Source organism: Prionailurus viverrinus, chromosome A1, assembly GCF_022837055.1.
Source record: "Prionailurus viverrinus isolate Anna chromosome A1, UM_Priviv_1.0, whole genome shotgun sequence".
NCBI classification, from domain to species: domain Eukaryota; kingdom Metazoa; phylum Chordata; class Mammalia; order Carnivora; family Felidae; genus Prionailurus; species Prionailurus viverrinus.
Genome location: NC_062561.1, coordinates 17408832 through 17421609, shown reverse-complemented (window position 1 = coordinate 17421609; position 12778 = coordinate 17408832). Strand labels below are relative to the sequence as shown.

The window sequence follows — 12778 nt, the reverse complement described above, 5'->3', positions numbered from 1 at the left end:
CCAGAGTGGTAGTCAACGCGCAGTGGCCTGGCACCTTTGTCGCAGGTGGGACAGGGCATGGTGTTTAGATATGAGAATGCTCCTATCTAACCCATTGGTTGAAATCACTGGGGAACATCTTCCTGTGGACTTCATGTTTTCACTCCGTTATTAGTCCCAAGAGCCACCAGTCATTAAGAATTGTTTGTAAACTCTATTGGCCCCCTCAAAAAAACACACAAGAAAACAAAAAACAAAGCAAAAAACCAAAAAACCCAACAACAAAACACGCACACAAAACACCTGCTAAAAATAAAGAAGCCACAGAATAGAATATAGATGTGATGTATTTTAAAAATTGCTTTGTCAGAAACTTTTTGTTGCCATGGTGCAATTTTCTTTTGAGTTCTATTCTGAGCAATGGGCTAGAATTTTTAGTTACCATTTAGTGAATGTCTGCTATGTGCTAACAGTGTGCTAAGCCCTTTATGGATGCCAAGAAGTATCTTTATTTTGCAGATGAGAAAGGGATGTCAAGAGGTTAAATAACTTGCCCCAGATCCTGCAGCTAGTTTGGGGTTAGGATTTAAAACTAGGTCTGACTCCAAAGTCCTTGCTCTTAAACATCACGGAGTTTTATTTGGGGGAGGTACGAGGGGGAGGGGGGGCGAATAGAGCCTTCTCATTCCCTTTTTGTCTCTGGAAGTGTGGGTGTTCACGACAGTTTTTTTTAATGTTTATTTATCTTTGAGAGAGACAGAGACAGAATGCGAGTGGGTTAGGGGCAGAGAGAGAGGGAGACACAGAATCTGAGACAGGCTCCAGGCTCTGAGCTGTCAGCACAGAGCCCGACGTGGGGCTCAAACCCACGAGCCGTGAGATCATGACCTGAGCTGAAGTCGGACGCTCAACCGACTGAGCCACCCAGGCGCCCCTCCACAACAGGTTTTTCCTGTGTCCAGGACTGTGAGAACTTGCACACACATGTGCACACACTCCTTTTCACACTGCAAACATACTTCTTATATAACCCCCTACCCTCACATCCCCCACCCCGCACCCCCATCTCTGCTCACATCCCCTCCGTGTGCGCCCCTGTCACACGTAGGTATTATCTGCATCTAAGTGCAAAATAGGGATCTCATTCTACCTTTGGTTTCGTAGCCTGCTTTTTTTCATGAAGCCATATCATACTTGATATGAATTCTGAACGATTCACAGTTAATAAATTTTTTTAGTAGATTCCACTGACTCTGTAACTCTAGCACTCATTTTTTTTTTTAATTTTTTTTCCCAACGTTTATTTATTTTTGGGACAGAGAGAGACAGAGCATGAACGGGGGAGGGGCAGAGAGAGAGGGAGACACAGAATCGGAAACAGGCTCCAGGCTCCGAGCCATCAGCCCAGAGCCCGACGCGGGGCTCGAACTCACGGACCGCGAGATCGTGACCTGGCTGAAGTCGGACGCTTAACCGACTGCGCCACCCAGGCGCCCCACTCTAGCACTCATTTTTAACTCACCAGGGCTCCTATTTTTCCTACGAAGATAAATGCTTGCATTTTGACAAGAATTGGGAGCAGAAACCTATCATAGCTCATCCACACCGGCCAGAATCTGAGTCCTACCGGGTAGACATTTGGTGACCCTACATCTTAAGAACAGTGGGGCAGAGACTGACCCACAGGCTTGGGACACCTGAGGAGGGAGGCTCCCCCTGTACAAGGACATTCTGTGGGCTCACTGCAAAAACCTCTTCCTAGCCTGTTCCAGAAACTCACAATTATCCCTGCCTTTGGTTTCCAGGATTGCACTAAAAATGCCAATCTTTCCTGTCAACGTACGGCAAACTCTAAACCAGTGGTTCTCCCTGAAGGTCATGGTTCTCTCACTTCCTAGATCTTTTGCAAACCGCACAGCCCCGTGGCGTGGGAATGGAGGTGTGGGAGCTGTGTCAGAATCTCTGGGGCTGTGCAGACGTGATCGGAAACTCTCTGGGAGACTCAAATTACTCCGCTCCTCCCGCACTAAGCCTCATTAATTCTTTGGCACTGCGGTAGGTCATTTATTATATCAGTTACTAAGGGCTGACTAAAGAAGTCTCCTTTGAAGGGAAGTATATTTGGGGGCCAATGGTACAGGAGAATGAGGGAAAGTCAGAGCTCTCCCAGAATGCTAACACCAAAGACGATATTCAAAATACAGTAACCCCTGCCCCCAGTCAGGGTGACGTTTGGTTTTCTTCTGGGGGAGCGGAGCTGGAAGGGAGGACAAGGCTGGAAGGAGGAAATACAGACGACCTCTTGGAGAGAGGGAAGCATCCGATCTCTTTACCTGTAGGCCCAGACCACGGTAATCCCCAAGAAGATCAAAGCCAGCACAGGTGACCCCTGTCCGTGCTTTTCCTGTTTGGGCAGCAGGTATGGTGTGGCGTGGCCTTGAACACAGTGCTCAGGCAGGGTCTGGAGTCCCCAGCTGTTCTGACCATTGATTGCCCTTCAGATGCTGGGCCAATACAATTTCTGGGGGTCGTTGGCATCACACACATGGATCCCTTAGTGTATTTGGCTGTGCCTGAACTTGGAACAGGCATTCCTGCAGGGGTGATCTCTTTCCTGGGTCTTAAATGGGCAATGGTAGGGGAGGGGCAAGATGCCTCTTTTGCCCTTGCGGTAATCCCCCGACCTAATCAGCTTCCCAGGCTCCTAGCCTCTCTCCATCTCTCTCTCTCTGTTTCTCTCTCTCTCTCTCTCTCTCTCTCTCTCTCGCTCTTAATCCTTCACACAATCCCTTGATACTAGAATAGGTCAGCTTTTACCCTTCTCTCTGTTTTCTTGTCAGGACTTGCCTCCCACAAAACTCTCACACAAATCTTGACTTTGGTTTTGAAAGTCTTTGTTCTTAGTGCTCTGGTTTTGGGTATAATTAAATACCACGGAGTCCAGATAAAAAATCCCGGCCCTTCTTCTAGAGTCTACTTTTTCGTTTTCCATCTTTTAAATTTTATTTATTTATTTTGCGAGGCAAAGAGAGAGAAAGAGAGAGAATGAGCAGGGGAGGGGTAGAGAGAGGGAAAAAAAGAGAGAATCCCAAGCAGGCCCCGTGCTGTCAGTGCAGAGTCGGATGCGGGGGCTTGAACTCATGAACCGTGAGATCATGACCTGATCCAGAATCAAGAGTTGGATGCTTAACCTACTGAGCCACCCAGATGCCCCTAGAATCTACTTTAATTCTGCCCCTAAGACAGATTCAAAGAGGGTTGGTCAGTTCCTAGAAATTAATGCCTTTCATAGGCGAACCAAGCAATCCAGAGCCCCTACCCCAACCACCTTCTTTAACTGCCTCTCATACTCTGGGTTACTATCCATCCGTCCAATCCTCCAAGGGCCAGGTACCGGATATTTAGAGACAGCACGGGGCACCTGGGTGGCTCAGTCTGTTAAACATCTGACTTCGGCTGGGGTCACGATCTCACGGTTTGTGGGTTCAAGCCTTGCATCGGGCTCTGTGCTGACAACTCGGAACCTGGAGTCTGCTCCAGATTCTGTCTCCCTCTCTCTCTGCCCCTCCCCTGCTCATGCTCGCGTGCGCGCTCTCTCTCTCTCTCTCTCTCTCTCCTGTATCTCAAACATAAAATAAACACAAAATAATTACTTTAGAGACAGCACTACGCCCTAGCCTCCATTAACATTATTCAAATCAGCTAAACCTCATCCTGCTTATCCTGCCTTGGCTGTTTCTGTCCATAAAGACTACAAGTAAGGCTCTTGCCCATACTTTCTCCTGTTCCCTCCGCCTCATGACTGACCCTGGTGCTCCCGTGTGTGGGGCTCCTGTGGTGCGATGGCCTGTCTCCCTTGGGAGCCTATGAGCATCATGTGCTTTCTTTTCAACGGCAATTGTTTCTTGATCCGTTGGCCTTGTCATATCTGAATAGTAACAAAACTTCCATTTGAAAACACCAAATTATGAGCCTGGGGTTAATGTCTCCATAGAGAAAGTATTTTCTCCAATTTATCTACACAGAGCAGACACTTGTTTTAATGTGCATAAAATGTCCCTGAAAATCATACTCTGTGTAGGTCACACCCCCAGAAAATCATGTCTATAAATTATAAACAACACTTCTTTCATTCATGCCACTGCCTCTGAGGCCTTCTCTTACGACCCTTGGGTCATAACAATGCCTCTCGATGTAGTGATCTCTTTAGAATTCAAGCCAAGTGGTGGTGACGGTGTGGAGGGGGGAGGGGCTCCTGTCCTCATCAAAAGTGGCAGAACCACGTCGGGCCCCAGCTACTGTATGTTTCGGACTCTGAGGAAATCCTGGGGAGATACTTTTCCCTCTTTTTGCAGACACTTTTCCCCAAACGTTCTCTCCCTGATTGGTACCCTGCATCGTCTCTGACCCGTGTCTACTTCCTTTGGATATAATCTTACTCTGTCTTCTCTACCACCTTTAACCATTGCGCAATTAGTCACATTTCAATTTCTAGGATGAGATCATGACGTCTTGAAAGGCTTTTCAGTCTATTGTAGGACTTTCAAAAATTGCTATCGACCTTCCTCTGCCACAGTTTACTGGCATGGCTGTTGGGTAGGGAGGGCTCAGACTGGCCTAACTCTGCTCCTGATGACTTCTCCCCCCTAGTCAGGTCCACATTCACTCATACTGGTTAGGGAGGGGTTTTCCCTTAGTTTGCGTCCCTCTGGGGTGATTACGACTTTATGGCATGATCTTGTCTCCCACTGTCAATATCTGGCGTGGCTGGATCATGAGCCTTCCCTTCCTTGGTCCTCTTCTCCAATTTCTTGAAGGCCAGGATTTGTCCCTAGCAGCTTGGAAACTTCCTAGCATACAGGCTTTCTTTCTTTTCTTCTATAGTGAAGATGGAGGGGGGTGTGGGTGTCTCAGTCGGATGAGTGTCTGACTCTCGATTTTGGCTCAGGTCATGATCCCAGGGTCATGGATCTAGCCCCAAGTCAAAGCTCTGTGCTGAGCATGGAGCCTGCTTAAGATTCTCTCTGTCCCCTCCTCAGCCTCCTCCCCATTTGTGCGCTCTCTCTCTAAAATAAAATAAAATAAAATAAAATAAAATAAAATAAAATAAAGATTTATAGTGGAGAAGAATTGAATCCATCATTTCTGAGACCAATCATAGCTTTTCTGCTACAATGTGGCCATTTCTTCCCCCCAGCCCTCCGCTCCATCTTTTGTGTATGTTGCCCTTTTCTTGGGATTATCCTTCAGTACAATCCTTCAACACAATCCTTCTTATGGCTCTAAGAGGCTGCCTTTGCATTTCTTTTTGGTACTGCATTCTGGTGGCCACATATTAAAAATGTGACCAGACAAAAATCAGATCATCATTGACTTGAGTGAAGTTCGCATAAAGGCAACCAGACTACCTTGTCAGCCTCTCAGCAATGGACCCGATCAGTTGACTCATCCTTATCAGTGTAGCTGGGCACAGCTTCATAACTGTAGTAGAATCTAGACACCCTGCTCCTTGGGACAGAGTCAGTTCCCTAAATATATCGTTTCCTGTAAGTATACATTGCCCCTGGCGGCCTCTGGCTGTGTCTGCACCCGCTACAACTGGTGAATAAGCACTAAGATCCTGCAGGTAGGTCCCGCTGAGGAGCGGCTGTATTTTTCCATCAGCATCAGAGAATTCGTGGGAACACATGTCCCAGTCTGGAAGCCTACAGGAGCTCAGGCTTCAGACCCAGGAAGGAAATAACTGACACTCATTGCAGACTGCACGAGTTCGTTGATTTTTAGTGAAGTTGAAACCAGAGAATGAACCACAATCATTTGACCATTTTAACACATTTATTTTTATATGGGCTTTATTTATATGAAACATGTGATGTGTTTTGATGGAAAACAGTGGTAGTTATGAAACACAAGTGGCAGCAAGAATTATTTTAGACGTGGATTGAAGGCTGAATGGCTCCAGATTATTTGCATAATTGGTTTCCCAGGATAAGTTTCGATATCCAGCAAATATGAAGTATCCCAGTAAAGAAACAAAAAAACTAGACCCCCGTTAGCTTTTGAAGAGTTCCCATGGGAAAATCACAAAGGCTATTAAGTTCTGCAAATAATTCCATCACACACAGATATGCTGCTCAGTGGCTGGATAAATATAAATTTACTGAGTGCTCTGGAGGGCTTTGGGGAAGGAAGCAGGCACTTAATACAATTATAAAACACACAACTCCTTGTCCAGGCTGAAGTTTCCTTTTATAGGCAAATGGGCTTAAAAATACCTTGCCAAAAACTTGAATTCCTGAAACGACAGAAGCAGACTCTGCTTTGTACTTCTTTTTGTAATATGCTTATTTTGGCCCTTACAGAAATGATCTTTTATTCTTACCAGTAATTGCTTTTCTATATTTTAAGTGATTTGTATTATCATGCTTTTTATTATTAAGGTTAGTTCTTAAAAATTTACATTTCTCTCTTTACTTTCTTCTTTTCTAAGGCGCAATACTGACAATTCTTAGAAAGGACGATCCAAACATTGGAAAAATAAATACCTGGAGTAGAAGTTCACTTAGAGTATCCAAAGGATCGTGTAATTGGTGTAGGCAACATCTGGCTCCTTGTAAAAAGAACACTGTGCATTTAATAATTACAATTTAAAACACTTCGATGCTGTTAACATTTTAACAGTATTTTTGTTTTGCCATTTATTTCGTTGCAAAGTATTCAATCATCCAAAACAGCCTCATATATGTGATCTCTGGCCTTTTATTTTTACTCAATCAGATCCTTAAAGGGATCTTTTAAAATATCTTAAATGTCAGTGTTGAACCTTTACTGAGAGAATCAAAGCACAGATTGTCATCACATTATTCAATATGATGCTTTTGATCTTTTGAAGGGAGTTCTTTCCTTCATCCAAAAGCCTTAACATTTTATAAAGAAAGGACAGTGCACACGTCTTATGCTCACCTACTAGCTTTCGGATGGATAAGAATATGTAATTACGTAGTGAAAATGGCAATGGTTTCAAAACTAAAAGGGAAGCATTACAGGAAGAATGATAAACAAATCTCAGAGGAAGAAAAAAAAACCTAGTCCATGAAGAAAGGAACCAAGGAAGGAGGGAAGGAAGGAAGGAAGGAAGGAACCAAGGAAGGAAGTAGTAGATGTCATTGCTAGAGCAAGTTTTTTTTTTTTAATGTTGATTTTTACTAAAACACAATACTAAACAAACACACACACACACACACACACACACACACACAAACAAATATCAGGGAAAAAGTAATAAAATGTACTTGAAAGATAAGAAAGCAACACTATTTAAAAGTTTGCAAATTCAATATTCTGATTTTTTTCCCCCAATAAAATTAAATCAGAATGAGGCTGACGTTAGTAGTTTGTTTTATCAACTTTAGTTCAAGAGGGAATCAGCATTCTTTACTTCAAAACTTTCTGTATAATCTTTCTGGTAAAAAAAAAAAAACTATAGAAAATACCACGAACTTCTATGTTTAAATGCCTTATTAAAATCAAAATAACTACCAAAATCTGTCTTTTGTTCTTAACATCAAAGGACATGGCAACAAGGAGAACTAGACAGTGAGAGAAACTTTGAACCTATGGATATTTTCTGAAAGTGTTTACATCTTTACCAGGCAACACTAGAATCAATACCAGGAAAAAAATCTTAACGAAACATATCAACCTTTGAACTAATGTCCAAGAAACTTCCCACAATGGTATGTTTATACAAATAACCATTCTGTTGACCTTCTCGAAAATCTCCATGTGAACCATTTCAGTTAAAACTGTAGTTAGGGCCGTCTTTTTTTCTAGAAATGAGATCTTTGGTTGTTTTTAGATGCACATGTGGCTGTGTGTGTGCAAGATAATAGTAGTATTTATAGTTTCCTGCCAACTCGCACATTTCTGAGGCGTTGCAGTGGGACTGATTGAACATTTAAGCCCTATTCATCGTTTGCCCTAGGGTTAGTAAAGACACCTGTTTTCTTCCTTTTGTTATTGCTATCATGGCTACAAGAGATGAAAGCTGTTCAAAGAATCATAGCTCACTTGTTTTCAAATGCATACAATTATGTAAATTTCAAATTTGTAAAACATTTGCATCTTTAAAGATATTTTCTTCTTTTTCTTTTTAAAGGACTAAATTGGTTTCTCAGCCAAAACTAAATAGATATTTTCAAAAGAGTAGCAGAAATCAAATTTCCAACTTCAAAAATCTAAATGTCATTACATTCTGCTGTTATTGCTACTTTATTATTTCTCAGTCTAGGACTATTTTAACCCTTAGCACCAATTTGTACGAGGAAAGACTCCATGATTCTCATACAGGTCCATTTCCATTTTTATTTTTATTTTTTTATTATTATTTCTTTTAATGTTTAATTATTTTTGAAAGAGAGACAGAGCATGAGCAGGGGAGGGGCAGAGAGGGAGGGAGACACAGAATCGGAAGCAGGCTCAAGGCTCTGAGCTGTCAACACAGAGCCCGCCGTGGGGCATGAACCCACAAGCCATGAGATCATGACCTGAGCTGAAGTCAGACGCTTAACCGGCTGAGCCACCCAGGCGCCCTTCCATTTCCATTTTTAAAATGGACCTTGGAGTCGGTTCCCTGGGAAAGACTTCGAGGTAAGAGGACTTGATAAAGAAGTTGTTTGCTGCTTATAGAACTAAATCTCTTCGTATTGAGCCTAGAATCCGTCCTTCTTATCACAAATGCTATGCAGTAGCATGGCAGAATTTCAGTTGACCTTTACTCATACTGTTCAAACACTGTGGAGGCTTGTGGGAGGGTGCACTTCAGGAGGTACTGGGGATGTTCACGGTCTGGAACAAGAGTTTATGCGTTATATCCCATTCTTGGGATAAAGTCGGCATGTCTTCCATTCAGAGGAAAAGAATATACAGGGCTATCCGCATCCCTGCAACGTACCTTCTCTGTGTAGATTTCTGAAGGGCGATTCCATTAAATTATTGATTTGAAACATTTTGCATGAGATCCACAATCAGAATGATCTGTAACATGTGGGGTTCTTTCAGATGAAAAAGATTACAGCCACTGTCAGCGCTCTGGAGAGATTTTAAATTGTGGTTCACAGATACGCCTGGTGTGTTCCTGGTCCAGGGGAGGACCTAATGTAAATCTTGATTCCTTTAGACTAAGAGACATGCCACATTTGAGCATATCCTGCCTGAGAGCAGGGAGGATATCCTGGTTTCTGTGTAATCTCTCAAAGTGGCTAATTCTAGGAAAGAATTTAGTAAATGTTAACAGAGGGAATGAACTGGAACAAGTAAAACCATGATTAAAACATAATTACGTATTTTAATGCTTCATAGTTCATATGCTAGGGGAGCTACTAAGGCGCTCTCTCTCTCTCTCTCTATATATATATATATATTTGTGTTTTGGGTTTACTATGCAACATCAAGAAAATCTTGTTTTAATTAGGGTCAGAAGCTACTGAGCATCTAAGGAGCTATTATAGCTACATCCTGTTGTCTATGGGAAGTTATTTTATGTAATTGGATCTGATAATACCAGCATAATTCTCTAAAAACAAAATATTGAAAAAAAGGGTCTGCTTTATTGAACAATAAAGCATTTTGCCTGATTCTTTCTTCCACTAAAAAGAGTTTTTATGATTAATGTATATTAAATCACATGTTAAGTGAATAGATACAAAAGAAATGATGCCGAAATCCAAACACTTTATACTTAAGAAAGCTGTATCTGCCTATTTCCCACAGACTCTCTGTTTTCAAGGGGAGGAAGGAAAAGAAGAAGACAGAAAGGGAGAGAAAGAGAGAAGGAAATGGGTGGAAAGGAAGAAACTTCTTTATTAAGAAAGGATGGACATGTCCTGTATTGTATAAACTCTCCAATTTATATATGGCAATCTCACTAGAAAAACTAATTGTGGAGTGAAGTTTGGTACAAAGCCAGTGTGGCCCAAGGGCTCAAAACAGACATGTTGTAACGATGCTTCGCTAATTACTACACTCGGTGACAGAGACGCCCGAGACCGCACGGTAGGCTCTGAAGCACCCAAGCTACCAAAGTAGCATAAGGTCAATTGAGGGTACTTGCTTTCACTATCTAAGTGAACTGAACCCCATGCTAAGTCATGAGAAGTCCACACATTTGAAGCTGCGTCATTCACGCTTATGCCTATACTAGTTACGAGATAACTGAAGCCAAGCATCCGCCAGAATGCGAAGCAAAAGGAAAGGGGACAATTAAGAAAGCACTGATGTTTATTTGACAACTGAACTCCTGGGCCATCCAGTACTTTATATGTAAGTCCCAGGGTGGGGGGACACCTTTGAGTAATAGGTGATATTTGTAAATTCCCCAATGGAAGGGGACTACGCTCCACCATGTTCTTTGAAAGACTTTGAATGTCAAGTGCAGAGCTGCCCAAAAGAAGAGAGGCGAGTATCAGACACTTCTCACCTCTCTCTCTCAGCACCAGTGTAGATTCTTTTTTTTTCTTTCCAATAAAGAGATGGTTGGTGCTCACAGACACCGGGTAAGATCCATTCCACTAGATGTCCAGTGTGGCCAGGCTATGGATGCAAGTGAAAGGGGATTCCAGGCGACATTTGAGGGTTGGTTAGTCTTTAGGCACGGTTCTTTTTCTCCCGACCTTCTTTTTGCTTGAAATACATTTACCAGCTTTTGGAAGACTGGTCATCAGACCACTGACATTTTCCTTCCCTTTCCAACCGAAATCTCTGCCATTTGGTAAAAGCACATTTTTTTTTTTTCCCAGAAAGGCGACAGGAGCCTTGCCAAGCAAACTCCCTATGTTTCTTGGTTTTTAACACTGTAAGCGGTGTTAAGCATTACATTTTCAGATACTCAGGGATCGCACTGCACCAGCTCCCTGAATTGCAGATGTCACAGAATGCTACTCTCCTCCTGGATCAAAGAAGAAGAAGGCACCTCCAAGACCACCTCTGGAATGCCAGTGGCAGAGAGTCCCCTGGCTTAGACCAGATGCTGATTAGCAAGTTAATGAAATGTCCTATGGCCAGTTCGAGTTCTGGACATTGTTATGTGATTGTGCTACTCTGAGGGTTAACCTCAGATGTCATCTGGCAAAATGTTCTATCAAATGTGTATAGAGGCACTTTGGTTAAACACGTTATGCTAATAAATATCACTTTCTCCCTCCACCACCTGTAATGATATTTTTCATTATCATCTGTGGGTTCAATACTGCAAATATCTAGGCTCAGTTCTTAGAGAACATTGTCTTCCAAATGCAAATCTAACGCTATAGCATTTCTTCATCATCCAAACGCCACCAACCCTCTCATTTCCCACAAATGCTGAGCACCAATTAGGTATACTACCATGCAAGAACTCGACTACTTCTCACTATATAACAGCAAAGTCTTTCTTCAACAATCTCTTCCAGATGGAACATATTCTTTGGTTTAATTTAAAATTAAATAAGCAAATAAAACAAGGACACCATAATTCAAATCCAAACTAGTCAGTTACTTCCCTCTCTCTTTCCTTCCATTCCCTCCCATGTAGTAGAAGAGGTGAATTATGGGTTGAGCTATCCCTGGTCATACTTCCGTGCCGTCTTCGCCTGTTAGAAAAATTGTCATAATAAACAGTGTGTTTATCATCCTTTCAGACTAGCAATTAAACCGTCCTAGTAATAAACTGTTAGGCAGTGAATAAATGATGTGATAATTGCACCTTCAAGGTTCAGACTAACATAGCAACAATAGACTCCTCTCAAACTTCTGACGGAGTCTGTAGCACCTCTGAATAGATTTGTCTCCGCTGTGTGGAGAAAATGCCTAAATGTGAAGTATATCCCTGGCGGTCCATCGCTGGCTCTGCGTAGGTTGCCTTTTGGGCAAGAAGAAAGATGCGGTCTGTGGTCTGAATTTGTTCTGTGACGCATGAAAGAGTAGACAGAATTCAAATCCAAGTTCAGTAGTCCGGTCAGGTCCTCTGAGCAGCTTCGGAGCAGAAGTCCCCAAAGCTCTGCTGTTTACGGAAGCATTTGGGTTTCTATCGTCTTTCCGAGGCACTTGAGGAAAAGGCTGAATCCACCTGTGGTCATCAAACCTCTGAGCTGTCGTTGTGGTGGCTCTGTGGGGACATCATGGGCTTGCTGCTGCCCGAGCCCTTCAGGGCGTCCTTTCTCCGGGCGCCCTTCTTGCTCTGGCACATCGTCACTGTGATGGCGGCAAGGCAGAGGGTGAGTAACCCCACGGCGATGCCTCCCACCACCGTGACCAGGCTGACCTCAGAGCTGGGAGGGTTGAGCTCCCGGGGGAGGACGCCATCAGGAGGAACTCTCCCTCGGGGGATCTGCTTCTTGCTGGTGCGGTCCAGGGCGACGTGCTGGATGTTTGTTCCCCGGTTGTTTTCAGCACCTATTTCCCAGGCCAGCGGGGGTGGGCTCCTCATCTCCCTCTTCTTCCGGCCCTTGGTTCCTGCCCGGGGCTTCCCTGAACTCACCAAAGAGTGGTGCTGGTACTCCACGCTTCTTTTGCCAATACCTCGATTGGCGTTGTCTCTCGATCTTACTGTGTAGATGGTGTGTATGTACCACTCTCGGCCCAGAGCCACCTAGAAAACACAGCTCTGTTTGTTAGAAAATTAAATACCATACCAACCTACTGCATGACTATTGCAAGAGAAGTTAATGGCAGAGACAATAACTGATAATAGACTTTAGTCTGCAAAAGGAATCTACTATTTCAAAAAAATTTTTTTAATGTTTATTCATTCTTGAGAGAGAGA

General features: G+C 43.2%; 1 protein-coding gene across 1 annotated transcript in view; it reads right to left on the bottom strand.

The window, feature by feature from the left end:
* Positions 1-10239: 10239 nt before the first annotated feature.
* FREM2 (FRAS1 related extracellular matrix 2) overlaps positions 10240-12778 on the bottom strand; it is a 168450-nt gene continuing 165911 nt past the window's right edge. The window contains exon 24 of the mRNA XM_047869874.1: positions 10240-12604. Coding sequence (XP_047725830.1) covers positions 12092-12604 — 513 coding nt within the window. The 3' untranslated portion in view covers positions 10240-12091. The remainder of the gene's footprint in view (positions 12605-12778) is intronic.